The sequence below is a fragment of the Enoplosus armatus genome, chromosome 2, assembly GCF_043641665.1.
Source record: "Enoplosus armatus isolate fEnoArm2 chromosome 2, fEnoArm2.hap1, whole genome shotgun sequence".
Taxonomy (NCBI): Eukaryota; Metazoa; Chordata; class Actinopteri; order Centrarchiformes; family Enoplosidae; genus Enoplosus; species Enoplosus armatus.
Window position 1 is genome coordinate 22,828,917 of NC_092181.1, and position 26,779 is coordinate 22,855,695.

At 41.3% G+C, this 26,779-nt stretch overlaps 5 protein-coding genes across 5 annotated transcripts; 3 read left to right on the forward strand and 2 right to left on the reverse strand.

Annotated features, from left to right (window-relative positions):
• Nucleotides 1-1,592: 1,592 nt before the first annotated feature.
• LOC139294510 (actin-related protein 2/3 complex subunit 1A) lies at nt 1,593-8,047 on the reverse strand. Its single transcript, XM_070916423.1, has 11 exons — nt 7,764-8,047; nt 6,992-7,085; nt 6,580-6,684; nt 6,072-6,294; nt 5,320-5,427; nt 5,068-5,171; nt 4,850-4,958; nt 3,346-3,421; nt 3,062-3,255; nt 2,535-2,625; nt 1,593-2,432 (listed from the first exon to the last, which is right to left on the reverse strand). The coding sequence occupies exons 2-11, from the start codon at nt 7,053-7,055 to the stop codon at nt 2,394-2,396; spliced, it is 1,113 nt and encodes a 370-aa protein (XP_070772524.1). The 5' UTR covers nt 7,056-7,085; nt 7,764-8,047; the 3' UTR covers nt 1,593-2,393.
• On the forward strand, nt 7,906-10,240 carry LOC139290978 (cell death-inducing p53-target protein 1-like). Its single transcript, XM_070912836.1, has 5 exons — nt 7,906-7,944; nt 9,112-9,166; nt 9,260-9,391; nt 9,862-10,036; nt 10,123-10,240. Exons 1-5 carry the CDS (start codon nt 7,906-7,908, stop codon nt 10,238-10,240), a joined length of 519 nt encoding a protein of 172 aa, XP_070768937.1.
• An 825-nt stretch (nt 10,241-11,065) lies between these two features.
• Nucleotides 11,066-12,091, forward strand: LOC139290987 (proline-rich protein 18). The gene has a single exon (XM_070912850.1). The coding sequence runs from the start codon at nt 11,066-11,068 to the stop codon at nt 12,089-12,091; it is 1,026 nt and encodes a 341-aa protein (XP_070768951.1).
• A 1,933-nt stretch (nt 12,092-14,024) lies between these two features.
• Nucleotides 14,025-20,296, reverse strand: abcg2b (ATP-binding cassette, sub-family G (WHITE), member 2b). The gene is made up of 15 exons (XM_070918468.1): nt 20,145-20,296; nt 19,127-19,186; nt 18,913-19,030; nt 18,661-18,816; nt 18,323-18,480; nt 17,909-18,060; nt 17,514-17,606; nt 16,657-16,808; nt 16,225-16,376; nt 15,707-15,796; nt 15,341-15,465; nt 14,702-14,856; nt 14,477-14,566; nt 14,292-14,344; nt 14,025-14,172 (listed from the first exon to the last, which is right to left on the reverse strand). Exons 1-15 carry the CDS (start codon nt 20,294-20,296, stop codon nt 14,025-14,027), a joined length of 1,854 nt encoding a protein of 617 aa, XP_070774569.1.
• Nucleotides 20,297-21,806: 1,510 nt separating this feature from the next.
• Nucleotides 21,807-26,333, forward strand: hapstr1b (HUWE1 associated protein modifying stress responses b). The gene is made up of 4 exons (XM_070918821.1): nt 21,807-22,183; nt 23,932-24,012; nt 24,177-24,452; nt 24,563-26,333. The coding sequence occupies exons 1-4, from the start codon at nt 21,988-21,990 to the stop codon at nt 24,799-24,801; spliced, it is 792 nt and encodes a 263-aa protein (XP_070774922.1). The 5' UTR covers nt 21,807-21,987; the 3' UTR covers nt 24,802-26,333.
• The last annotated feature ends 446 nt before the right edge of the window (nt 26,334-26,779 follow it).

Sequence of the window (26,779 nt, forward strand, 5' to 3'; positions counted from 1 at the left end):
AGAAACAGAAGGGAAAAGAGTTTGAAGGTTTTGCTTCAGAAAAGCTAGGAAGGGAGGGAGGGGCATGAACACAATACAATGTTCTGCAAAAAGGAGGAGGTAGGAACTGAGGGGGAGGCAAAAAAACAACAACGTATGAAGCATGAAAGACACGGAAAAGAAGGGGGAGGGACATATAGCCACTTCTGCATAAAAAGAGGAACAAGGAAAAGGGGAGGGAAGAAAAGTAAACTGCAAAAGGGGGGAGGAATGGGTGGCGTCAGGAGAAAGAAGTTGTAGGTTATACAATATATCTGCTCCTATTTGTTAATGTATTTGGAGTTTCCTTAATTAAAAGCGGTTCAGATATCCCAACTTCCAGGTTTTTCCTGCTTCCCATTAAAGATCCCCACTTCTTCTCTTGACATGTAAAATCAGCAATGGACATTTTCTTAGATAAGACACTTTTCTGTCTGTGTTTTCCATTTGGGGTTTAGAGGAAGATAATAGAACTGACAGTCAGTGAAAACCTACAACCTAGTGCGTAAAATTAAACTCGTGTTTTTCATAGTGGACATGAGAAGAGCGGCGTTTCTACGATCCTTTTTCCAATTGGGGACTAAAAGGGAAAAAAAAAGTTCACTTGGACATCCATTCAGTGTGACCATGGCAATTTCTATTAATTGACATTTATATCTGAGAAGACACATAAAAAAATCTATGTATACTGTGTAGTAGGGGCAGAGGCCTTAATAATGACTTCTGGGAAAGTAACCCTCAACATCAAGTAAATCCACCCTCATTACTGTATGAACTTACTGGTGACAAAGTTTGCGGTTACTTTATTTGTTGTTGTTATCTCTACTATTAGATGGATTGCTATGAAATTTTGCACAGGCATTAATGTTCCCCATTAATTAGGATGAATCCTAATTATATCTTTGGTGAGCATCTGACTTTTCATCTAGCACAACCATGAAGTTTAAATTTCCCCAATTCTCTGTTTTTTGATCAAATACCTCATTCCTATCAGCCTCAGTTGTACTTTGTATTATACTTGCTAAACATCAGCATGTTAGCATTGCCATTGTGAGCATGTAAGCATGCTGATGTTTGCATTTAGCTAAACTCAGAGCTGCTAGCATGGCTGTAAACACTTCACATCTGGTTCAAAAAGCTATACACATTCAGTGAGGAAAAAAAAAAGAATCCACGGCTGCTAAGAAGAGTAATGCCATGGACCTGAAGCACTACTCAAGCTTCAAGCATGAGTCCTTGTGTAGTTTAAGCCATTCTGTAATAAATGCACAATTAGGTCTATGAAGAAACACAGGCTTCTTACTTCAAATGGCCTTACTGCACAGCACGCATGGTCATTTTCATCTTAGGTTTCAGGAACCAAGCCCTCCTAGCAGGGACTGAATCCAGGAGTTAACCAACATACAGCTGACATGCTCCAACTACTCCCTGCCTAAGAAAGTATTTTTAAGCACAAATATGGCTTGCAGATTTACAAAAAAAACCCAAAAAAACCAAACTAGAACTGCACATCCACTCCACTCCGTCCACCGTCTGTGAGAGGCAAAGACAAAGGAAGAGAACAGTCGAGTGACTTGTGTACTGTAAATGTATTTCATCTTTATTTCATGTCTACCTCATGATCAGTTACATAGAAATCCTCCATCTTGTGTGGTTTTAGTGTAGTAGCTACAGAGCCTAGTGCTGGACAGCCGTGACTCCGCACAGAGTTTAGACAGTTGCTTTCTCTCTCCACCATCAGATCCTGTACAGCTCTCTACAGCCAACCAGCAACATGACCTCAGAATATCAATAACCCGGGTCCAAAGCTAAACTATGACTTCACCTGCTGGAGAATACACTCCAGGAAGTAAAACATCACGTCCTCCGATCTACTAAACATTGATATTCAGAGATCATGTTAAAGTTAATCTGTGGTGAAATACAGTCTGACTTTTGGATAAAACGCACCGTTTAGTGTTCAACTTTTGGTACAGGAGGTTAGAGAACATAAAAACACACATTTCACTTCACGTTTTAATACGTGTCAGAGGACCATCCCACTTTGACACCTGGTTAACCTTCAATTAAAAACAAACAAAAAATAAATCAACAGTGATGTCACACGTCAGCTCAGTGAGTGTGTGTAGTGTATGCGTGTTTGTGTACTTTAGTGTGTGTATGCGTGTGTGAGAGTGTTTGCACACACCCACAAGAGTGTGTCATGGTCTGATCAGTGCTTCAGCAGACACTCGATAAGGTGGTCAGTTATGTATGTTACTGGCTGCGTCGCAGGAGCGGCGGGGGTGAGGTGGAAGGGGGGAGAGGAGGGGGGAGGGGTGGGGGGAGAAGAGAAGTGAGGCCGCAGCGTCTCTTCATTCATTCACAAGATTTCTTCACATGATGCGGAGACCCTGGATAGAAGCTTCTAGACTCTGAGGAGTTAAACACAGAAGCACACGAGAGAGTCAGAGCTGGGAGATCTGGGAAAACAAATCTCTCAAGAGGCTGGTGTGTGCGTGTCTGTGTGTTTATACCTTGAAGTCCCAAATAGTCATTGCTCCATCAATGCCTGTGGTGCAGAACTTGCGACAATCCCTTTTGTCTCCCTCATAGATAGACACTTGGCTAAGGACCAGACATGTAGATACATAGACAATGTTAAAAAAGGGGTGAAGAAGTAATAATATTGAAAATCATAATGATGGATTTCACTATATTGATATGACAAGAGTGTGATTGTAAGCACACAGTTCTGATGCTTAATGGAAAAGTTTGACATTAGCTTATTAGTGGACCAGAAAGTCACTGGGCACAACCTAAAATAAATAAAATATATAATCTATAAAAATATAAAATATAATCACACATTCAACTAAATTGGGATGAAAATGAACAAACTGAAATTGTGCAAACTCTGAAAACTAAAACTCTTCAATCTTCTAATAACTTTTACTAAATCAAATGTCATTAAAAACATATCTGAGTATCTGAACTGTTGAGCAGGCGCCTTGAGATAGTTTCCAGGTCCTGCCCTGCACTGATCCCTGTTAGTGTGACTTACGTGATGCTGTTCTGGTGCAGTGTGTCCAGGGCAGTGTTGCGGTCCTCAGTGGTGGCTCTCTTGTCCATGTTCCTGAAGCGCTCCATTGCAGAGATGTTCCTCTGGATACTCTGCTTGGGGAGGTCGAGCTTTGACACAAATGTCAGCGTTCCACTATCGTCGCAACGGAACAGCATGGGGCAACAGTCGTGGCCCTGAAGAAGCAGACAGATTTAAAATGGCATTCCTACTTACTGTATATTTGTGCATGGAAACATGTAATAGTGTGTATGTTTTATTCTTACCGCAGCTACTAGACTGTTCTCTGAAACAAAAATGACACTGAGGAGAGGAAGGAACTCAGTCTTCATCTGTGAGGGACTAAACAAGCACAAACAAATGAATTATAATCTTGAGATTCAACTGGTTTTATTTCCTTAAAAATGAATGAACAGGCAGCATACGACAAACAAATTCATAATTGGTGTTGTCACAGAAATCATGACAGTAACTCAAGAGAGTAACTGGGCTTTGATGGATGCAGTGTGTGCAGGTTTCCAGTCAGAACTCGTTTCGATCACCGCCCCCTCAATTCATGTCACCTGCAATTTGCTGTCATTATGTAAGTGTAGCCTTGATGCTGGTTCACCCAGTGTTTACCTTTCTCATCTTATTGGCACTGTAAGTAGATGATCAGATGACAAAGCATGGCTTATGTAAAGAGGCCAATAATAGAGAGAGTACACCAAAATGTCATTTTTTTTTTTATATGATGGATTGTGTTTTCATCATGATGAATGCGTGGGAGAAGATTTTAATTTTATGAAAAGGGTTACTCATTTTTTGAAGATCAAATCGTCATGGACGCATTCACCTCCTCATCAATACTCATCTGTTAATTGAAAAGAGTAATCTCTACATCCCATCTTCTTGTTTGGTTTAGAGGATGAACATTTTTATCTCCTTTTTAGTTGCTGTGAAAACAAAAAGGTACCATGTCCATTTCTAAATGATCTTCTTCCTCTGTAGCTCAAACTTCACAGTAATCACGCATGTCAATCCTTTTGGATTATACTGTCTGCATTCCCAGCATCATCTCCTTCACTGCAACAGGCAAACTCCAGTCACAGTCAGTGTACTGGCATTTGCACCCATTGCAATATTTGAAAGAAAAAACAAATCATGCCAAATTCTACTTAATTTGTAGTATAGTAACTGTATAATTTCTAACTTTCCATCTTATTTCATGTAGTTGACAAAAAGCTTAATTGAACAAATCATTCCAGATATCTATTTTGTAAATTCAAGGTATTCTGTGTTTTGTTTTTTGTTTTTTTACCCCTAGTAGCGCTATGAAGCAGTTTTTCCATGTGTGGGTCCTGTTTTGTTTATCTTGCACGCACACAAGGACGCACATGCACGCACATGCACGCCGGTGACACAACACACAGTCCTGCCGATGGTCTTAAACTATTCCACTGATCTACAGGTGGCAGTAACATGCAGAGAAATGCAGCAATGTGCCATTGGCAGTGTCGAAGAAGACTGCATGCTAGTAAACATGGATGTTAGTAATACAGGATTTTAAATATTCTAAAAATTGGCTTTGCAAAGGTTTTATGAGGAGGGAAATGCATTCAACACATTTGTTGGACTGCAAGGATACACACAGTGTTTTGGTGAGTAAAACTGAATGTAAACATTGCATTTGTTTCCTTACAATAAAACACCACAGGGCACGTTTCATCAGAGAAACCTGCAGGTTACAACCACAAACAAACATCCCTCTATGCATAGAAATTACTGTACCTGGCAGTCTTAGAGCTGTCCACCACAGTGACAGTGCTGTCATGGCTGACCCAGGCCAGGCGGTTACCAGAGGCTGAAAAAGAGACAGAGTGGACCCAACCCCCTCCACCTAGCAAACAAAAGTGCATAAAAAAGGCAGATCTGGTTAATTTCAAAGGGTTACTGCAAGTCATATGAAAGAGTATTTTACTAGCACATATAAAGACACAGATACAGACCCGCTCCTCCAAATTCTGCTAGCACAGCCCCAAATGGCATCTTGCTGCCCCAGGGTGTGGGGCCTGGTTTCTCTTCCACCTCCTTAATGTAGGCTGAGAACACCCTGTAGGCCAGAGAGGGAGGGGTGGGGAGAGTTAAAGCAAAAAAACAGAACAGAAAGCAAAAGAGGGAGAGAGGACATTTTTCAATCATTTAATCTTCATCTCTTGTACCATAAGAAATGTTTTAAGTTCTCTGTTAACGACATTCACCTGCATTTGAAATCACAGGATCCAGCAGCCAGCAGGATGTTGTTGGGATGCCAGTCCAGACTGAGGATGGTGGAGCGGACTGGCTTCTTGATGTGCTTGCTCACCCACCTGAAGCATTTAAAAAAAACAAAAAAAAAAAACACAGACATCTTTAATTTGTAATGTGAAAAAACTTCAGTACCTCTACCAAATATTTCAATTTATATTCAATGATAAATTAATCTGATTTAACTTTGTTATGTACAATGCACAGGAACAATTTGTGAGCTGAACTGTTTTAAAACAAAAATGAAGATGAAGAATCAGGCAGCCCTGGTTTAACACAGAGAGACAACACACAGGAAAATTGAATCAATAAGCAAAGTGAAGTAGAACAGATTGGAACAGTGCCGGAGAGGAAAATCTTTCAAGCCTTGGAGAGGATCTTTATCAGTCATTTGAAAATACAGTACTTCGGTTTTAAACCAGGTGACAACAAATGGGTCAAGATTCAGTGCCAAATCTGTGTCCCAAAGTAATAAATTAGTGGTTCATGTGACTGGAATTCTTACAAAAATAAATGTCTAAATAACACCATCTACCTGCACTACTACACTTAAAAGTGACAACACACTAAAAGTGCAAAAATAACTGATTAATACTCCCAATCACAACATTTAGCAAACTCATCAGAAATATGAATTGTGTCTATTGTTGTATTCAATTTCAGCAGATACATTTGCAAAATGTCATGATTGTACAAATAGTCTCACCAGTCATTCTCAGACTCAAAGTAGCAGACAGAGATGAGTCGAGCACCACTGCCAACTGCAAACTTGTTCTCCAGTGGAGACCACTTGACGAAGGTGGCGGCTCGGTTGATCCTGAGGATGACCAGTGTGGGCTTCCATACCCCCTCCTTCTGGGACCACACATAGGCATTACGGTCGGCTCCACATGTCACTATACGGTCACTTTTGGGAGCCCAGTCAATACCTACAACACAACATAGAGACAAAGACAAATTATTACAAAGAGAGGCAATGTAATTACTGACTATTGCAAAAATCATGAAGTGAATTATGACAGCACACTCTGGGGCTGAATAAGCTTTTATACAGATAGGTAATTCAATAGTGTATTAAGTGTGTGTCAACTCGTGTTAATGACAGTTCTAGACACACTTGTTTTATTTGTGGGTTAGTCATAGAAACACAGACGAGGAGTGAAATATCACATTTTTAACGAAATATATCTCTCTAAAGCAGTCGGATTAAATACCTGTTATGTGTCCATTGTGCTCCTTCAGCTCATGGGTCTTAACCCACTGGTTGCCACTCTTCTTGTAAATATGGACTTCATGGTTATTAGGACTGATGGCAATTTCTGCAGAAAATAAAAAGATAACCGGCAGCAGGTTAACAGGATGGAAGTACAGATAACAAACAAGCTAGACCAGTTTCTAGTATATGCCAAATACCAAGCTGAATATCTCAGTGTAAGTGTAAAAATCCTGAACACAAATTGTGGAACAATATTATTTTAGTGGTTGAAACTGCACTCCTGTTCGCAGAAATATACACTATAGTCACTTGTTGTCAAAGATATTATCTGTAACTTAATTTCTTAACCGGTGTGTAATGTACAAGCTGATAGTGGTACTCAAAAAAAGGAGGACATATTTGAGCCTTACGTGTCCTATCACGGTTCCACGCGTGGCAGGTGATGGGTTCCAACAGAAACTGATGAAGGGACATCTTGTCTGGGTGTGGTCCTTAAGTGTAACTCTGCGAAGTCACACAGCAAAACTTAGTTTAGCAACGAGCGACAAACAAATCCTCAACGGCTGAACTGAACTTGGTCTCGATCGGCTTTAAAACTACACAGATGACAACGTATATAAAAAGTCTGATTACGTCTCATATGAGACAACCAGTTGACTGTTAATTTAATTGCAAGAGTAGATTCCAGTTGTGTTAGCTTGGATACACTAGTTGAACCAAATCAGTCAAAACATTGAAAAGGCTGCTTCGACCAGCTAATGTTAGCTAAAATATTACTGAGCTAACATTAGCCAGTTTACTTTCACCTCAGTATTAATTTCCTTTACATGGCATGCCAAGTTAACCACTCTTATTAACTAACTTTCTTAGCTAGCTACCATAATATTATCATTACTACGTTAGTTACCTCACTCGGTAAATCGTTAGTAGCACAACTTTAGTAACGTTACTAGCAAGTGAATTAAATTGCTAGCTAACGCTAACTGTTCACCGGTGTTAGACGGGCCTGGCAGACAGATTGGTCATTTTGAGAAATTTATAGACGTGTTGCTATCGACGTGTTTACCAGAAGGCCTCCCTTTTCTATATCAGACCCCGGTTTTTCCTTGGAGGAGAAGCCTTTACTCCCGGTGATAGCTACACCATTAGCCGTACATTCCGCTAGCCTTGATGCTGACTTACCTCGTCAGTCCGGTTCTCAGAGTGTGCACTCTCGTTAGCCGGCAAGCTAAATTACGCTATCGGGGAAAGGTTAGATCAGGAGTGGACCTGAATTCGCGGACTCTGGTCAGTCGACACGAATTCGTCCAGGAATGTTGAGGGAATGTCAAGACGGCCAGGAGGATACGACCGGGAGCATCCGGTAGCTAATTCGGCAGCAAAACCCGTGGATGCCTGGCTGACAGCTAGCTTAGCATCATCACGCTAGCTGTTACATTCAACTGAAAATCCTCGTTCACATCGAAGTCTCACACACAAACTACGACGAGCACGAAAGAGCTCCTCTAGTGGTTCAACTAGAAACATCCAAGCCGGCCTAACCGGTTACAAAACCCCATCAGCTAGTGCATAGCTTGGGCAAAACCAGCAGGGCAGTGGCTCTGGCTGACCCACAGTGTCAGTCTGAACTGAGATGAGAGAAAGAAGTCATTCCTAATCAAGGCTGCACTGCCAACCAGGCAAAGCGGGCGACTACCTCAGGGCCCCTGAAAGCCACACGTTTTTAAGTTGGTTTGTGGTAGTTTGCAATTTTGTTTGTGAATATGGGAATATGCACTACTAAACAATATTAGGATAAGGTCCTTAAAATGGTGCCTGTTTTATTTGGCTACCTGGTGTTGATTCCCTGTCTTGGGAGGTAGGGAACAGGCAGTATCGATGCCTGAAGCTAATTATTGCCCCAGGGACCCTAAAACGGCTAATCTGGCTATGTTCTTAACTTTTGTGATTTTCAATTAACTGCAAAAAATAGTACAACCACTGCATTGTTAATATAATTATATACATACGCTAGAGAGTTCATTATAATCAGTTTTCACCATGCTGGAAATGTAATAATTTCAGTGATGCCTGTTTTTGTAGGTACCATTACAGTGATCAAAGTCAGCCACTAACAATCATATTGGAAGTGGCAAGGACATCAGGTAACTTTGTTCCAGCACACACCTGTCATTCTATAGCATGTTTTGGTATTAGTACACATGTAAACCTAGTAATAATCCAAGAAAGTCAATGACATTAGGAGGCCTCAAAATTACATACAAGCACTCCAATATTTCTGCAGGAAAGTTTTAGTATACTGTATAGTGCAACCTTTTAAAGAATACCTCTCAATGACTTCTGCCTCATTTTAAAGATCATCCTGCCACTGACTTGTGGGTAATAGGTTTTTAAACCAATCAGAGAAGATTTCAATTAGTATCTCTCCATTGCACCTGGCAGATCTACAGATGAACTGCTGCTGGCTGCAAACGTCAACGCACAGATTCAGATTCTCACACTCTTTTTTTCTGTGCAACATCACGTGCAGTCATTATCAGAAATGGGTGAATCATTTCCTACACCTCAACCGTACTTCTTACCAGGTAAAATACCCACTCGACCTGCTTGGTTTACAGGGCCTGAAATGATCCGTTTTCACAGTTTAAAGAACACTTGTATGTATTTGTTTTTTCCAGATGAAAGTCAAACAGGGCAAGATGAGAGGATCTACCATATTCACTCACCTTTCAGTCCTGCACCACCGCCTCCTTCCTTCTCCTTTTCTCCTGGAGTTGGCTGTTCCACCCAAACTCACTCACCTCTATCAGGTACATGCTCACTCAATATCTGCCTCCATTTTGAATATGTAGAGTGGGCCTAGATGTCACATTTTTTTGTTCACAATTTAGTGATTCTTTCCCTTAGGCTCAAGTGTAGTTTTTCAGTAACAATTATCAAAAGATGTGTAAATCATGAGTGTTAAGTGGGAAGGTGCTGACTTCTACATACTGATTTAATTCCACTGATAGTTTTGCTCTTTACACAGAACAAGATAACATGCATCAAATTGAAAAATTATATTATTCAGAAACATCTTGAACACACTTTTCTTTGCAGAATTCCAGGTACAAATATAATTTACACATTTTTGTTTTTGGATGATGATACTTTGCCAGTCCAACCTCTCAAACAGTACTGGTCAGATACTGTTAAGGACTTAAAGTGTTGATTGTAAGAGAGAAAATTGCAATACAGTAAGTTTTGAAAATAAGCATTACTTTTCATCTTCTCTCTCTAGTGTCTGCTCTCCCTCCATCTACTCCCAGGCTGAAGTTTGTGAGCTATGAAACGGAGCTGTGTCGCTCTCCAGCTCTGACAACATGCCCTTCTTGTCAGACTCGGGTCACCACGCAGGTCATCTACCAAGTTGGGACTCATGCGTGGCTCATGTGTCTTGTGTTTGTGTTCTGCGGGTGAGGAGACTCATTCAAACACATAAATATTAGCTAATTACTGAGCATCTATCTCACAAGACTGATGTATTATTTCTGTCTCACAGGTTGGTGCTTGGATGCTGCCTGATTCCATTATTTGTGAACTATTTCAAGGATGCCTATCACACTTGTCCTCGCTGTCGACGGGTCCTCCACATACACAGGAAGACATGCTGTGAATGAACACACACAAGCCTAACTGCCAACAGGTTCATCTAATGTGTTTTTTCACCGTAACAGAAGTTCAAACTGACAAAGTCGGTCAGGATAAAATATATAAATGGAAATGTTTGAATGTATAAGAAGACGTGAGGTCCTGTCATGTGGAAAATGGAGATTTTTAACTATATTTTAATCCTGTTTTGTAACAAAATCATATCAAATAAATGTTTTCTGTGGCAATCCTTTTCACATTTTTTGTAGTAAAAGAAGAGAACACGACAGGAAACAATGCTACGCTCGGACATGAGGAGATTGTGTATATTTTGCTCCAAACAAATTATTCAAACTAAATCAGCATTTGACTAAAAACAGAAAACTTTAAGGTTCACTTACTAGCTTTTCCCATCGTTTCCAAAGTTAGTAAGTGGACCTTGAGTTATTTGTTTATTCATTCGCCCAACGACTATATTCAAGGTCAATAATGAACTTTCATGCTTAAATTAGACTTGCTTTTCACATATTTTACCATTGCCCCACAGTGCTCAGTACACAGATACTGATTCCCACTTTACTTTCTCTTGAGTCATCAATACAGCCTGAGTGGATTAAGCCTGCATGTGTACTTGCTCGGTGTGTAGTAAATGTGTCCTCCCTGATGACACCAGAGGATTAGAAGTGTGGGTTTATTTTAGATCTTTGAGCCTCAGAGTAATGAGCATTTGAGATGCAGCAAAACCCTTCATTCCCCTCCTCTGAGGTTGTACACGTCTTTTGAAGCGTGCCATGCCACGCCCTCCTGCTGCTCAGGCATAAGACGCTGTCAGGAGGTCTGCTATTCCAGGGTAGATGAGCACTGGTGGATCCCAGCAGCGACACATTGCTGACCCCTGCATGGCCGAGGATGCATCAGAGTATCTCACCTCCTACAGTAAATCGGTTTCCTCCTTAGTGCCCTCTTCTTTTTTCTTCCAGCACTTCAAACGCAAAACTGAACTCCTTTCCTATTTGATCCTGTGTGTTGCCAAAATGCCATTCATACCACCTGTGTCGATTGCACGCTCTGTGTCAGGACGGACCGGGAAGGAGAGACCTATCAGCAACACTTCATCTGCAACTGCTGTGGCCAAGACGAAGGTCCAAAGAGAAGACAAAGGCAGCTCAGTGAAGGAGCGACTGGCTTCAAACCTCAAGCAGCTGGGAAAGAAGAGCCAACCCAGGAGTCATCTGCCAACTGCCAAAGGAGTGTCAGGGGCAGAGCTGCATGCAAAGAGAAGGGATAGATTGTTGTCTTCATCACAAACTGACAGCTTCCCTGCCTCCAGCTCGGGTGAGTCCCTGTCTAAGACACAGCAGCACAAACATGTGAGCCAGAGCACCTTAAAGAGCGAACCAGAGGTGAAGGCAAGGGCCAGGCTTCAGGAGGAGGCCCGTTTCACACTGACTCTCACACCTGAGGCTGTTCTGCTGCTGCAGCGGAGGAACAGCGAGAGACGTCAGCATTCAACATCCAGAAATGCTGGAAGCGGAGGTGGTGTTTCTGGAAGCGCCTCAGACTCCAGGCGCAGGAGGGAAAACGTCTCTAAAAGGCATCAACCAGCAATGCAAAACCAGAGATACGGCGCTCCAAACAGCATAGTTGCTGCTAAAAACAACAGTGATGCTGAACTAGGAGACATAAGCTCAATTGTGAAAATCTCACTTCTGAATGAGCAACATAAGTATGATGATGTGGAGTATGAGGAAGAGGAGGACTATGGGGTGGATGAGCGGGTGGTGCTGAAATGTACAGAGTGGCTCCGTGGGTTGGAAAACACACCAGTGACTGTGGGAAACAGCCTGAATAAGAGTGCAAGCCGTGTGAAAAGTTTCTAACAGGGGTGTCCTCTTCCAACCTGAGACTGAACTGCAGTTTCAGATTCTGTGTTGGCTAATCGCTATTTGAAGCTTGTGTTACTTATCCCCTGGCACTCTGTGTGTCTCTTGCGTATGCTTCTAGGACCAGTAGGACGACTGTATGAGTTCACTGGGCCCAGTCCTGCTGTGGTATTTGTCCACTGTGACAGTGTTGAAGTTTTTATGAAACTGAGAATTTTAGCAAGTTTGTGTGAAATGTTCTGCTGTTTCAATTGATCCATCTTTTCCTCCAAGTCAGAGGGGAAGTAAAACTTAAGGCATTCAAATTTGCTTTGCACATATGAACACCTGATGAGTACTAACCTTGTTTTGCCAATAGATCACATTTTAAAATGTATTTCAAACTCCCATTTGCAGAACATTTGTGTTATTCCACTTCAAAGTCATAGTGTTCACAATGCGCTGCAGATGCAGGAAACCACTGAGATGTTTACATGTGACTTTGTAAGAAACATATTTATTCTCTATTTTTTAAATAAGGTAGAATGAATAACACACCGACATGTGAATCCATGTGTTGATGAGATTCTTTTTTGGTGATCTGTAACTTCACTACTTTATGAGTGTCCAATGTGTACAGGGAGGTTTCTTTATAAACCGATTACATGTAACACACTGGGAAAGACAACTCTTCCCTGGCGGTGTTGTGAATAGGGAGGTGCAGGCTCAGACACAACTGCAGCTGGCAGGTCAACGCGGTCTTGTTCAGTGACTCCTCACAGAGATGGAAACCTGGCTCAGCTTTCTAAAACACAGCATCCCTCCACACTTTGCTTCCCTGTTGTGTAACTTAACATGCATGTCAGCAAAACTGTTACTACATTAAAAAAAATGGATAAAAAGTTTATTTTTATTATATTTTATTCAAAGTTTGCTCTAATTTAAAAAGATGGTCACAAAACCTTCAAGCCCAATAACCTTTTGTCTGGGTCAGTCATTTCCTGTGAAGCCAAACCCGAAACAAAACTTAATTTTATATTCTAGTGGAAATCCTAAAGTAAAATAATGCACAAGGCACCTAAAATATTTTCATTTAATGCAATGGTGCAGCCACAAAATCACAGAGTCTTTGGTTTGAGTATAAAGCTTCAATGATACTGTCACAGCGTGGAATAAGATGATTTTCCAACCTTAGGGAAATTAAAGTGTTCATTTTTGAAAGCTTTTCTGTTATGTGTGAATCTTTTTCTATGCACTGTAATCAAGTTTTACAGCATGCATCTAATGAGTTTAGGTCCATACTTTATGTTGATAAGTGAATTCTGTCAGAATATTTTTGTAAAACTTGCATAACATTTGTAACAAAAAAGGCATATTACATTAAAAATATAATGACAACTCCTTCACTGTTTCTGCAAAGCATTAATAAAAAGGGAATTGCTTTATGGATTGACTTTTGCTTTTTACCTGGAATTTTTGTTTTTACTAAAATGTAGATTCTGTACATCTTTTCTTTACTGAAGCTAATGTTGTCTCACTCACTGTAAGTAGCTTTGTAAGGACTTAAGACGTTGGCTGTTGCTGTTGCTGTACATTCCCTCGTGCACAGACCGAGTGTGCTTAGTGCAGCTTATCCACCTGGGACTCAAATGTCACAACACGTGTGTTTGTTTGTGTGTGTGTGTGTGTGTGTGTGTGTGTGTGTGTGTGTCAGAGAGAGAGAGAGAGAGAGAGAGAGAGAGAGAGATTCCACGTGTAATATTCAATGATTATTTTGATTTTAAATAACTTAAATAATCACATTTCATCTGGTGCACACACATAAAACAATAATTTTCATAACAATATTTTTTCCTCCAAATAATGGTATGTATTTCATTTGAGGCCTGTTAAATAAATAAGATAAAGACACAGTGCATGGTTGATGGATACATAAACAGATGGACCGGCATTATTTCCAGCGGTTGATTCGTCGCAGCTGTACGTAGGCCAGGAACATGCAGACCAATATGATTCCCAGCAGAGCCACCTGGTTCTGCCAGAAGCCCCACACAGAGTAGTCAATGTCCTGGCCTTTCAGGAACAGCTCCCCTGGGATACTGCAGCACAGACAAGAAAAGCTCAGCGTGTGTGTGTGTGTGTGTGTGTGTGTGTGTGTGTGTGTCTGTGTGTGTGTGTGCTTTAAGGAGTGGCTATGTTACTGCTCAGCACCACTCACATGGTGTTGTTGCTGTAGAAGAACTGTCCTGTCATCTCGTTGATGAATGCAGCCTGAGAGAGACAAAGAGACTGGGCTGAACAACTTCCTCGCTACAGATAAAGACAGATTAAATTCGACCCCACTGATCTCATTCTCACAGTCACACCCTTCTGCTCTTGCTCTGCCTATTTTCCATATCTTACATTCAATCCATATCTGAAGATACTGATCCATTTCAGCCAAGAGAGCCAGCTCAGCATGGCATTGAGATTGACGAGATAACCACCAAAGACCTAAAAAGGAAAAAGGTGGAGGGGGAAGAGAGGGAATAATACACTTATTTATATATACACTTATATATAAATAATTCTACTTTATATCTTCAAGTGTGCACATTCTCCATCATGTATATTTTATGTATGTCTCACCATCATGAACACAAAGGGTAGAGCAATGAGAATGTTAGCCATGGCAAATGAAGATACACTCGCTGAGACGAGGAAGGCCAGACCGACTCCTGCCAGACTGACCAGAGACATGGTCAGGGCAAAACACAGGAAGGCCACAAAGGCAGGCTTCAACCCTGAAAGAGTGGTGGATGTAGAAATTCTCCATGAAACCAGAATTAGGATTTTAATAAAATACAGTGTTGCTTTCAGCAGACATGAAAGTAAAGTCAAATGGAAGGTTCCAGACAGAAGTGATCAACAGTGGGAGCTTAAATTAGGAAGACAGACAAAGCAGGAATCAGGCAGCTCCCAGTCAAGACTTGAACCCCCTTGGGATGAAGCAAAGTCTGCACAGAAAGAATTATGGACTTTTTCCTTATTCAGTACATAATTTGCTGCTTTCACACCCTGGGAAAATGACAAAGACATTTCTTGGACTTGGAGACATCCGCATGAGTCGTAGGGACAGCAGATCATGTACAATAGGCCATGAATAAAACAGAACCTGTTTTTCTCTGGACTTGGTGACACAGGCTGCATCAGAGCTGTATCCTCATCTGCATGATACAATGTGGTGTGTACTCTTGGTGAGTATGCCCTTGTATGTGTGATAATTACCCATCATATAGTAAGCGATGGCTGAAAACACAAAGATGGGGATGATGCGGTTGGGGATGAGATCAGCAAAGATCTTGGACAGGAAGTAGACAGAAGTACGGTAATAGCCACTGGAGTTCTCGTGACTGCAACAAACGTGATCAAAGACTCAAGAAACACAAACACATAAACTGTGAGTTAAAAGCATGAGATTGTTAAGGATTAAGTAAATTAAGTATTCCCTGACAATCTCTAAATATCATTAAGAAGAAAAATGTGATCCACATAAATCTATCTAGGCACTGAACGCCTTCGTAGTCATGCACCTTCTGCATCTGCACATCTGCACTTCAGCACGCACACACACAACTTTTATCTTTCACTCACATGAAGATCGCCCTTTCGTTGATAAAGAGTTCAACAGCAGAGAGATTCCCAAACACCATGTTGATGATAAGGAAGAAGAACGCTCCACTCCTGTCATCAAGAAAGAGAGGAAAGGATTATAATTAGATGATTATCAATTCATCTGGTGAATAGTAAAGCAGAAAATGTCACCCTGACCTGTGTTTCAACCCCATAAACTTGCAAGTATAACAGCATCATAAAAGTTGTTTCCTCATCTTGACATTGTGGCTTCTTTTCTCTGCTGTTTTTTGGTCTTTTTGTCATTCTTGCCCAAGCTATTATTCCTATGCCATGCAATAATGCACAAGGAAAACCTTTGAAACAATAAAGAAAAACCTGTACTATCTTCTATTTGTATTGAGTAGCTCTGTTGTAATTGAGATGAGGCTGAGGAAAGGTGGCACATTGACATGTAGGAGGTGCAGGGTGTGCAGAGGTTAAAAACAGAGCAGTTAAAACTAGCTTGGCTGTTATGCTGCAGGTCGTGCGTACTGTACCTGTTCTGTAAAGCCTCGGGCAGCGTTAAGGGCATTTGGTAATAAATGAGTCCCACCAGAATTGCAAAAAAGATGTTGAGAGCCAACTGGGCATAAGAGGTCTGAGGGTTCCTCAGAGTGTTCAGCACTGTCCTGCCACACACAACACGCATCTGTCTCACATACAAACACACACACACACACACACACACACACACACACACAAGGAAATTGGTTTTTATGTGCACAATGTTATAAAACTGACTTAACAGCTGTCTGGCACAGTCATTAAACTCTGCGATGTAATCATAAACTCACTTCAATTTCCGTTAATCACAAAATTAATAACAACTTAGACTTTAATTTCCCCAAATGGATAATTATTTTATTAAGTAAGAAACATGTTTTCTCCAAAGTTTTTTAATTTGTCTCTGAATTACAGAGTTGGCTGACCTGATAGAGGAAAGAGGTAGCATAGCTGGCTGCCATGTCGCGACCTTTGGCCCTTTCGACAATGCTCTGGTTCACATGGTCCAACTCCTCAAGCATATTCTTGCACAGTTGGGACTGGTAGTACTTGATTGCTAGCGGGTTTTTACACTCTTCTGTGGAAAGAGAGAGAGGCCATTACACATCGCCATGTTATAGATAAGGACAGCATAATAAACCTTTTATAACAGTCAATTAGTCGTCTCAGTTATGCAAGGTTTGGTGATTTGCAAGTGACAAACGTTATCTGGCTGTCTAGGCTAAAACTTGGCCAAACCTATTCAAAGGGATTGGGTATGACGTTTTGAGAAATATTTTAAGTGCTGTAAATATTCTTTCATAAAATTGTCACAGTGACTTCCTGTCAGCATTGTCATTACCTTGAGGAGAGATATCAAGGCATAGGTCCAACACAGCAAGCCTCCTTCCAGGTGTTATGCTAAGCTAAGCTAATCGCCTCCCAACTGTAGCTTCATACTTATTGCACAGACATGAGATCCATCTTGTCATCTAATTCTCAGAGAGGAAACTATTTTCTTTTGGTCATCTAGGTTTTTAGTCATCTAGTATGTCATTGTCTATATTTCGACATGTGGCAGGTTCTTTGATGAATGTGTTGCATTTTAAAATATAGTTGTTTAAATGCTATTATAAGAATGAATATATGTAATCTTTATGTAACTTTAACTTTCCACCTAATTTTAGCTTCATTTGACTGAGACACCTAGATGTATTCTTACCCACAAATCACCAGAAACCATGCTTAGAGTCTCTGTTGGTGTTATTTATCTAAACCGTGTATGTGTTTTGTGTAGGTGTACCTGCAGTGAATGACTCTAATGTTGATTTTGCCTCTCCATTTGTGATGTCCATAAAGAAATCAGCAGGGTTGTTGAAGGACTCAATTTGGTAGCCTGCACGCAAACACACAGATCCACACACATTCAAAAACATCATATCCACAACACAAGCAATAACATCCTGACATGGTATGTGGTAGACAACCAGTTCATTTTACATTTCATATTATGGTAGTAGAATTATGTATGAATATTAAAATATAAAATAACAGCTGTTAAATTGAGTTAGCTGACTGTCAAGAACTAGGACTTCATATGGCAATACATTTCCCTTTTCTATATAAGGATTCATCGTATTATATTGTTACACATTCCTAGTCAAGGCCCTCCACCTGTCATTGTAAACACACACATACCAAAGTTTGTGAAGTACTCCAGTGCATGATCTGCTGCTCCTGCGTACACCACTTCCCCTTTATGCATCAGAGTCAGATGGTCAAACTGCCTGAAGATGGAGTAGCGTGGCTGGTGGATGGAGAAGATCACAGTCTTGCCTCTTCTGGACAGCCTGGACACACATAAGGACATTTGTCTACATCCATATTGTTACAGAAAACACAAAGACAGCAGTAGATGGCGAGGATGCTGCTGATTAGCGGGGCATCGATGACGGCTGCTCTAACTTATGCAAATGTTAATTAAAGCTGACCGTGAGCAGCACATTGCCCCTGTTTGATCTTCAGCAGCATTGTATGCTTCAGTTTGTCATTTGTATCTTATGTATGAGTGTGTGTTGCCTAATGTGAGATTAATTAGTAATTGTGTTGTACTTGTATAGTAGACCAATGATACAATTCGCGGTGTTAGAATCCAGTCCGGTGGTCGGTTCATCCAGAAACAGCAGAGAGGGAGAGGTGATGAGCTCCATCCCGATGCTGCACCGCTTCCTTTCACCTCCAGATACGCCACGCAGAAACTCTGTCCCGATCTACACACACACACACACACACACACACACACACACACACACACACACACACAAAATACTAAATACTCCTGTTAATATAACTGAGGAACTTGTTTTTGAACATGTACTTTCTGAGCTAACAGCAGCACTGCTGCATAGTGAGTGTTATGCTGCTATTATCTTGTGTATGTAGCACTGTACCTTAGTGTCTGCACAGTCTGTTAGGCCCAGGTCTTGTATGATGGCATCTACTCTGCTGTTTTTATCAGAGGAGGAGTGATGCTGAGGGTTGAGCCGGAGGTTGGCACTGAACAGAAGGTTCTCCCTCACACTCAGAGTGCCCATCAGGATGTCATCCTGGAAGCACATGGGTGATGTAGGAAACAAACTACTCGGAGGAATCCAAAGTATAATAATGTGAAAGAATGTGCGTGTTCGTTTGTATTTGTGTACCTGAACCACATAGGCAGAGCTGAGCCTGAGGTCAGACGTGACAATTTTGCCATCCACCAGAACTTTTCCTTGCTGCAGTCCAGCAGGGTCTTTTCTGCCTGCGATTACATCCAGGAGTCTGACAGGAAGAGACAGAAACTAATTCATTCATGTGGTTGGGGTTGTGCATGAGTGTGAGACAGTTCCTGTGTGTTTGCATGTACATGTTTCTTACGATGTTTTACCACTGCCTGTGGCACCCATGATAGCATTCATCCCAGGTCTCATGATGCCACTGCAACGACAAATCAGAAAATCAAGTCATGTTAATTTATCTACAGAGAGCGCTTTAAAATAATGAAACAATCTAGAATAAAAGCTGTTCAATTACCATCATGTAGCTTTAAAAGCCAAAGATGAACCTTCACAAACTTCAACATCCTCATGTTTATGCTTTAAAGATTTACATTCATAAGTCAAGCAATCACTGATTAAACTTAGAAATTATTATTTGTTCAACAGTGAGACCTGACAGCATTTTGTTAATAAACCACGGTGAGCATGTATATCGGATTATCTTTCACTACTGATTAGATCTCTGCAAAACATTGTCTCCAGGCCACCTCATCCATCAATGTGCATGAGTGGATGTCAATGTAATTCATAAAAAAAATCTTCATTGTTATTATTCTATTTTGACAATAACTTAACAACAGGAAGTACAGTAGCATCGAAATGGTAGCATTGAAAATGACATCTCTAATGTTGTAAAATTTGGTGCCTTTTGTCATCAATGTCATTGATTACTTGATTTAACTCACTGTATGTTGCTTGAATGGCCCTAGCCAAAAGCTCTGATGACAATATCATGGAAAAATCCTTTTTGTAATGTAAATGCATCCCCTCTGGCTTAAGATCTGATCTCTGCCAGAACATCTTTGACTCTGATTTTCTATTTTTCTCTTAGCTTGCCTCAATAAAACAATACACACACAAACAGATTGACCAAGTTCCCATAAACTGTATGTACTGATATACAAGTTTGATGAGCTACAAACTGAACACCTGATCTCATAACTTGTCAGATATTAAGGAATAGGAACCATAGTGCATACAGTATTTGCACAAAAACAGGAACAAGCACTGGAGAAGCACCTGGTGTGTTACGTCCTACAGGGCATACAATCACCACTTAGTGATAATGCAGTCAGTTACATATTATGCTGTGTGTACCTGTGTGTATTATGTCCTACCTCACATCTTTGAGGATGTATTTTTCAGGACCTCTCTTGCGGCAGAACCTCTTCTCCTGAACACAGTAGTGCAAGTTGCTGAATGTGACAGTTGGCCCTCGATCCTGGAAATACTCCTCAACACCGCAAACAATCTGCTCCTCCTTAGACATCTTCAAAACAGCAGAGTTACCAGCAGAGATAGAGAGAAAAGAAGTCAGAAAGTTGGGTTCAAAGAGAGAGAAAGGTACAGTCTGACAGACACCTGTGCAGTCTGACGGAGAGAGAGAGAGAGAGAGAGACATGCACACACAGGTGAGACAGCAGGTAGTCAGTAAGTTTCTGTTATAAACTCATCTGATCTTTGGACTCCCTCAATCCTTATCCCATAGACTTGTGGCATTGAACTTGCCCCCAAAATCTCAACCGCAGCAGTAACTCAACCCAAGAAGCACCACAAGTGCTATGTGATAGCTGATGATAACAGATGACAGTGTTAATGCAGTGTATACTGCTGCTTATCTGCTTTCAGGGTCAGGGGGGAATTGTCTTACACAGGTTGCAGCATTAATACAGACAAACACACTCTCACACTCAAGGGCAATTTTGTGGACCAGACAAATACAAGGAGAACATGCAAACATGTAACAAAGGTGCCAGGAATTTCCTCTCATAATGGCAACCGTTACTACTACTTCTGGGAAGTCTGTCCACCCAATTTTGGAATCTGGCTGCAGAAATTTGCTCCCATTCAGCCACAAGAGCTTTAGTGAGGTTGGGCATTTATGTTTGGTGAAAATAATTTGCTTACAGTCTGCATTACAATTAATTCCAAAGACGTTGAACAATGTTGAGGTCAGGGTTCTTTGTTGGTCAGTCACGTTCTTTCCCATCAAACTAGGAAGACCATTTCTTTATGGGCCTGGCTTTGTCATGTTGAAACAGGAGAGGGCCTTCACCAAACTGAAAGCTGTAGTATTAAGAATTTCCTTAAAGCAACATTATGTAACATTTGAAAGAAGAAATAACACATTTTCCCTTTCACTAATGAAAAGGTTTTACTGCATTAATTGGTCTGTTATGACCAGTCGCTAATGTTAACTGCTAACTTTACGTAAATATACCAGCATTACAGTAATTACTGGATCCATTCACTGACTTGATGACTCTACAGTAGCTTTTAGCATTTAGCATTTTACCATAATTGTCCTTTGGCCTCAGTGGTCACTGTTGAGCAAAAATTATATAGTTTTTAATCTAAAGGGCAGCCTGAACAAGGGCAGCCTGAACAATGGCATCAAAAAAACAACAAAAACAGCATCAGACCAAAAGTACACAAAAAGTATGTGGTGTAGACAGGGGTGTCCTTATACAGTGCTTTTGACCACATGTTTTAATGGCCCACATTTCCATGGTCAGACTGCCCCCTGTCGTACAGAATGCTGTATGGCTTGCTAGAGAGAACCCTTGCTTGGGTGGGATCAACGTTGTTTTTCTCTGACCTTTTCTCTTTTTTGCCGTTGTCCAATCAGGCCTCGTGTTCGGCACCAAGAACCGCCTACATAAATTGATGTAACCAATCACATTTCAGTTTAGCAGAAAGTGGGCGTTCAAGAAATTCTTAGGTGTTGTCATCGCGTTCTTTAGTTTGGAGTGCTTTACACTGGGCGTGTGGGCGGAATTTAAAATGTTCACAATGCGGCTCTAACAGCAACTGTTTTTTCTTTTCTATAGATTGTTAGGGTTGTGTAACATATTTCTCTTATACAATACAGAAGAAATACGGTTAAGTACCTCCGGAAACCAAACAATCCGATATTTCAGACGAAGCTTATACGCTGCTAGCTAACGCCTAACGTTAGCTATGGAGGAGAGGAAGGAGGAGGGAGAAGCGGAGATCCAAGAGCACGGCCCCGAACACTGGTTCTCTAAATGGGAACGGCAGTGCTTAGCAGAGGCCGAACAGGATGTCCCGAACGAGGAGGAGACGGAACAAAGCCAACAGAAACTGTGGCACCTCTTTCAGAACTCAGCCACCGCGGTAGCACAGCTCTACAAAGGTATGTACCAAAGAAACCGAACTTCAAGTTAAGCTAGCTGACTGTTGGTGCTAACGCCAATGAAAGCTAATCCTACCAGCTAACGGTATCGCTGGGCGGAGAGAGACACAAAGGGCACTGGGTAGGCTAATAGTGTTAGCTATTCGTAGCTGTTTTTCCACAGAGTAACTAGCGGTGTTTGTTTCCATTGTTGTGTTGGGTGACGCTAGAATCTGTATTCTTTCAAATTGTGTATAAAATGTATGATTCTGTGGTTCCCTTCTCGATATCGTGACCCTGTTTCGTGCTAGCTAACGGAAGCTAACGTGAACCTGCTGTTAGCGCTAGCAGACGCTAACAGCCGGTCACCGTGTCAGAATGTGGGACAGCAGGGCTGAATCTGGCTCACAGTGGCCTGAGCTGTCAGGGGTTCTCCAGTGGTAAACCGATTGATGAGTAGTTAAGTTAAGTTAAGTGGCTCCCAAAACACCGGCTAACTTAACGGTGTGTGTTTTCACTGTCTTCAGCACATGTATTTTTCCTGTTTGGACACAACATGGCTCACACTAACATGTTTTTGTCCACCCGTTAACAGTTACCTAGCTCGTCAAAATGGCGATACACAGGGAGGAGTTTGCCGACTGAAAACAACTCGTTTGTTGACGGTCAACCGCATTGATAGTTCATTGTTGCAGTAGTGTGGTGGGATTTAATAAGTAACAGCACAATGACGTTTTATTTCAACACAATCTAAAGGATCCTTGCAGATGACTGCATTGTTGTTAATATCCAGAACAAAATGGCGAAAGGATTAAAGTAAACGTTTTCTTGTTTAAAGCTCGTTCTGCCCTGCCGTATGTTCTGAACATTAAACAAGCATCTGTGTTGTTTGGAAATAACTTGGGTTCTTGTCAGCTTCTGCTATTTGCACTCACTGAAACAGGAAATAAATGCGGGCCTCATTTTAAAATGTCTGTTTTTAATGTTGCCATCACGGTTGGTCAGATTTGACCAGTAAGTTATTTACTAAGAGTAAAATTAATATTCAAGATGGGCTTGTTCACCATTGCAAGACAAGCCTTTTTTGACATTAAAGCTGCCTTATTTTGCAACTACTGGTCATGTGCAGTCATTATCTCATCCCTCACGTAGTTTAGAAATCCTGCTTGGTAAGATACTTCTGCTTCCAAGCTCCCTCTACTGTATGTTCAAACTGTAACACAGCTGTATCTCCACTAAGTTTAATACGGCGTTTGTAGAGGAAACCTTATGGATAACCCCTGAGGATTAGATGTAAGGATTTGCAGAGATTGAATTTGTGAACAGATGATTGGTAGTAGAGTACTCCGTATGCCCTGAATGTTTGTACTAGTGTTTTTGTGGTAGATTCAAACATCTCTATTCTGCATCAGGACTCTCCATACTGTCCATTGTAATTTTTGATCAAAGTGGTAGTAACATTTGCACAAATCACTTGTCACTCTTCACTTACTCACTATATTGATAATCTTATGAAGGAATGATTCTAATGAGACGTTGGATCTTAATGTTAGCCATTGGATTAAATGAGTTTGAAAGTGCTCGCATCTGAAAACATGCATATACACAAGTACATAGTTGTATTTTAACAGCCCACATCTGACTGTATAAGCTTGAATTTCTCTAAAGAAGAAATTTTTGCTTGACGGGTAGTGTGGGGTTTATGCAACAACAGTGTCATTGTAATGTTATCGTCACAATCTAACTAACTTTTAAAAATTCATTTACAGATAGAGTATGTCAGCAGCAAGGCCTCTCTCTCTGGGTGCCCTTCCAGAATGCAGCCACGGCTGTCACTAACCTGTATAAAGGCAAGTAATAAGTAACTTTGACTATTATCCATCTTGTCTTTTGCTGTCTGTTGATTGCCTTTCTGTGGCATCCAGGAAGAACTGTATGTAAATGAGATTGGTGCAGATGAACTTTGATTGTGGTGTCCAGATTCACTAAAACATCTGTCCTTATGTGTCATCAGAGAGTATGGAGGCCCGCCAACGGAGCTATGACCTGGGCATCCACTTAGGCTACCAGCGCAGGAATAAGGATGTAATTGCATGGGTTAAAAAACGCAGAAGAACCATCAGACGCGAGGACCTCATCAGCTTCCTGTGTGGCAAAGTTCCACCTCCACGGACGGCTCGTGCCCCACCTAGAGTTGCCATGGTGTCGGCAAGTCGACCATCACCACCAGAGACGGGTAGCTCTGTGGAGACGGACCTGCAGCCTTTCAGAGAGGCCATTGCACTGCATGGTAGGTCAAAGTGCCATGTTCAGCAGGACACTGTTGCATTATAAGCATGAGATGATAGAGTTCATACCGTTTGCTGTGGCTTCATAATTAGTGGCTTTTTTTCTTTCCAGGCCTTAGCGGTGCCATGGCAAGCATTTCTGTGCGTTCTGGTCCTCCTGGTTCCCCAACTCACCCTGCCCAGTCCCTCAGTCGCCGTAGGAACGGTCTTCATGATGTGGACCTCAACACCTTCATCGCTGAGGAGATGGCACTCCATTTGGATTCCACAGCCAATCGTAAACGAGGCCCTGCCCCATGTAGTGATGTCATCACAGACTCACCTACTCATAAACGTAACAGGATGCTCTGAACTTTTCCTACACCACTAATCCCTCGTCTGTCCTCTCCTTGGTGGCCGACTGGACAGCTGATGAGGACTGATGCCTTGGCCAACCATTGAAATCTTCCTCTTTTCATCTTAGTTGCAATGCTACAAATAAAGGAACTCAACTATTACCAACCCAGACCCAGATTCTCCCCTTCTTTATTTTATATTTTACCCCCCCTATGTCTCACATCCTCTCCATAGTAGTGTTCTGTTCTTTTTTTAGAATACTTTCTTTCCTGTTTATGTTTGGTTGCCCTCAGTAGATCTGATACCGAAGCGAGCACACGTCACATACAAAATCCTTAAATTGCAGAATGTTGCGTTTAGACATTGTTTATTTGGCCATTCTCCTTTTTTGCTTCACATCCAATAATCAGATGAAACGGGCTGTTGCTTTCTGTTTGCAGTTCTCTTCCTCTTGTTCCTCAAGCGTACTTCCTCCTCCTCCACCTCCGTGGAGTGCTGGCCAAATCCGACTGGACTGAAACCCGCACCTCTCCGGAGGCTGAACCACCTCCCCGCTGTGTGGCTCGACTCGAAGCGCTTGTCAGCGCGTGTATCTCATTCTGCTGCTGCTCTGTGTGTTTGCGTATCTGACAGCAGAACTGCCACTTACTGTGTTGTACTTGTCTTTGCCTTTGAGAAAGCTGCTACAGTATCTCTGGTTGTTGTGCAACAGTGAGTGTGGGTGTGCGAGTGTTTGTGTGTGTGCTTGTGGATGCAGGGTTCTGACAAATCCAGTACCCACTTGACCGAATTATTTCCTGTTTTACTTAAGTTCATCCTATATTTTTCTTTAGTTGCTGTTTGCAGCCCAAACCAGGGTTTTATCACAAAGCAGGTCAGTCCAATCTACACAGATAATGGAGAATATCATTACTGTCAGAGTTAGCGGACACTTTAAGTAGTGGGGTGACGAGATAGAAAAGCAAGATGTATTTTCAACAAAGATTTCTATGTACCCTTGTCTTGCATTCTTGCAATTTCTATTCACAGTTACTCAGTATTGTCATGTTTACAAATAATCCAAATATACACTGTTTCCCTTTCAGCATCAAAATACATTTGTGTGTGCTAGTTCTTGCATTTTTGCATCAAGAGCAGTAAGTGTTTCTAAGCTTTCTAAGCATTTCACCTACTTTTATATTTACTTTCGGCCCATTGATAAGAACTTAAAGTGGTACATTGTCATCATTTTGTCTCTTGTACTTAAAGAGTTACAACACTTTCACACTTGTGATTTCAGCTTTAAACCTAGAAAATTACAGGGGGCAGTTGCCTGTGATATTTTATTTTGTTTAGCCAACTCGTGAACTATTGGGCCTGATGGTTCAGCAAGGCTTGGACACTTGTTTTGCTAATTTCATACACTGCTTTGTGATACAATCTTGTGTAATGTGTGTAAATAACATGTAGGTGCTGTTATATGTGGTACATATTGTAAAAAGAAGTGCAAATCCATTGGGATGTCCATGTACAATAACGATTCTGACATTAAAGAAAATACAAGCGTTTATCTAAGGTGTCCTTGAGTTTTCTACCAGTTGGATTTGATTTGACTCTTTCACCCTTTTACCTGCTGGACAAGTTCTTATTTCAGTGCAGGACAATATTTTACTCTCGAAAGTGATGTCTCTAAGAATTACCTTGGGTCAGTCTTGAGAAAGGAAGGATGAAGAGTGCAATGAAGTGGAAAAACCTGAGAGGTTTCAGCTATTGTCTATTGCTCCATTCCTGAGTCATCCCTTTCTTTCCTTGAAGGAGCTTGATATTCAGTAATTCAGTCATCTGTTGCCAAGGGCCAAAGAATAAAGGATTGTAGGGGAACGTAGTGGTTGTACATCTCAATTTGTTATTGTAAAGTTCTGTTAAAGCAGGTTATAAGCAAGCTTCAAATTGAGACCATTGTGCAGTTCAACGTTGCCAACACATGGGGGCGACACAGACTCATTTGTTCTGC

Excerpts from the sequence above, each read along its gene's own strand:
- LOC139294510 (XM_070916423.1), bottom strand. The coding sequence starts at position 7,055 with ATGTCCCTTCATCAGTTTCTGTTGGAACCCATCACCTGCCACGCGTGG. Across the intron at positions 6,685-6,991 it reads GTGGAACCGTGATAGGACAC|AAATTGCCATCAGTCCTAAT; the intron begins GTAAGGCTCAAA and ends TATTTTCTGCAG. Across the intron at positions 5,428-6,071 it reads TTTGAGTCTGAGAATGACTG|GTGGGTGAGCAAGCACATCA; the intron begins GTGAGACTATTT and ends TAAATGCTTCAG.
- abcg2b (XM_070918468.1), bottom strand. The coding sequence starts at position 20,296 with ATGTCTAAGGAGGAGCAGATTGTTTGCGGTGTTGAGGAGTATTTCCAG. Across the intron at positions 18,817-18,912 it reads GCTCTGCCTATGTGGTTCAG|GATGACATCCTGATGGGCAC; the intron begins GTACACAAATAC and ends ATGTGCTTCCAG. Across the intron at positions 18,061-18,322 it reads ATCATTGGTCTACTATACAA|GCTGTCCAGAAGAGGCAAGA; the intron begins GTACAACACAAT and ends ATGTGTGTCCAG.
- LOC139290978 (XM_070912836.1), top strand. The coding sequence starts at position 7,906 with ATGTCAAGACGGCCAGGAGGATACGACCGGGAGCATCCG. Across the intron at positions 7,945-9,111 it reads GATACGACCGGGAGCATCCG|TCATTATCAGAAATGGGTGA; the intron begins GTAGCTAATTCG and ends CATCACGTGCAG. Across the intron at positions 10,037-10,122 it reads CTTGTGTTTGTGTTCTGCGG|GTTGGTGCTTGGATGCTGCC; the intron begins GTGAGGAGACTC and ends TCTGTCTCACAG.
- hapstr1b (XM_070918821.1), top strand. The coding sequence starts at position 21,988 with ATGGAGGAGAGGAAGGAGGAGGGAGAAGCGGAGATCCAAGAGCACGGC. Across the intron at positions 22,184-23,931 it reads GGTAGCACAGCTCTACAAAG|ATAGAGTATGTCAGCAGCAA; the intron begins GTATGTACCAAA and ends ATTCATTTACAG. Across the intron at positions 24,453-24,562 it reads AGAGGCCATTGCACTGCATG|GCCTTAGCGGTGCCATGGCA; the intron begins GTAGGTCAAAGT and ends TTTTCTTTCCAG.
- LOC139290987 (XM_070912850.1), top strand. The coding sequence starts at position 11,066 with ATGAGCACTGGTGGATCCCAGCAGCGACACATTGCTGACCCCTGCATG.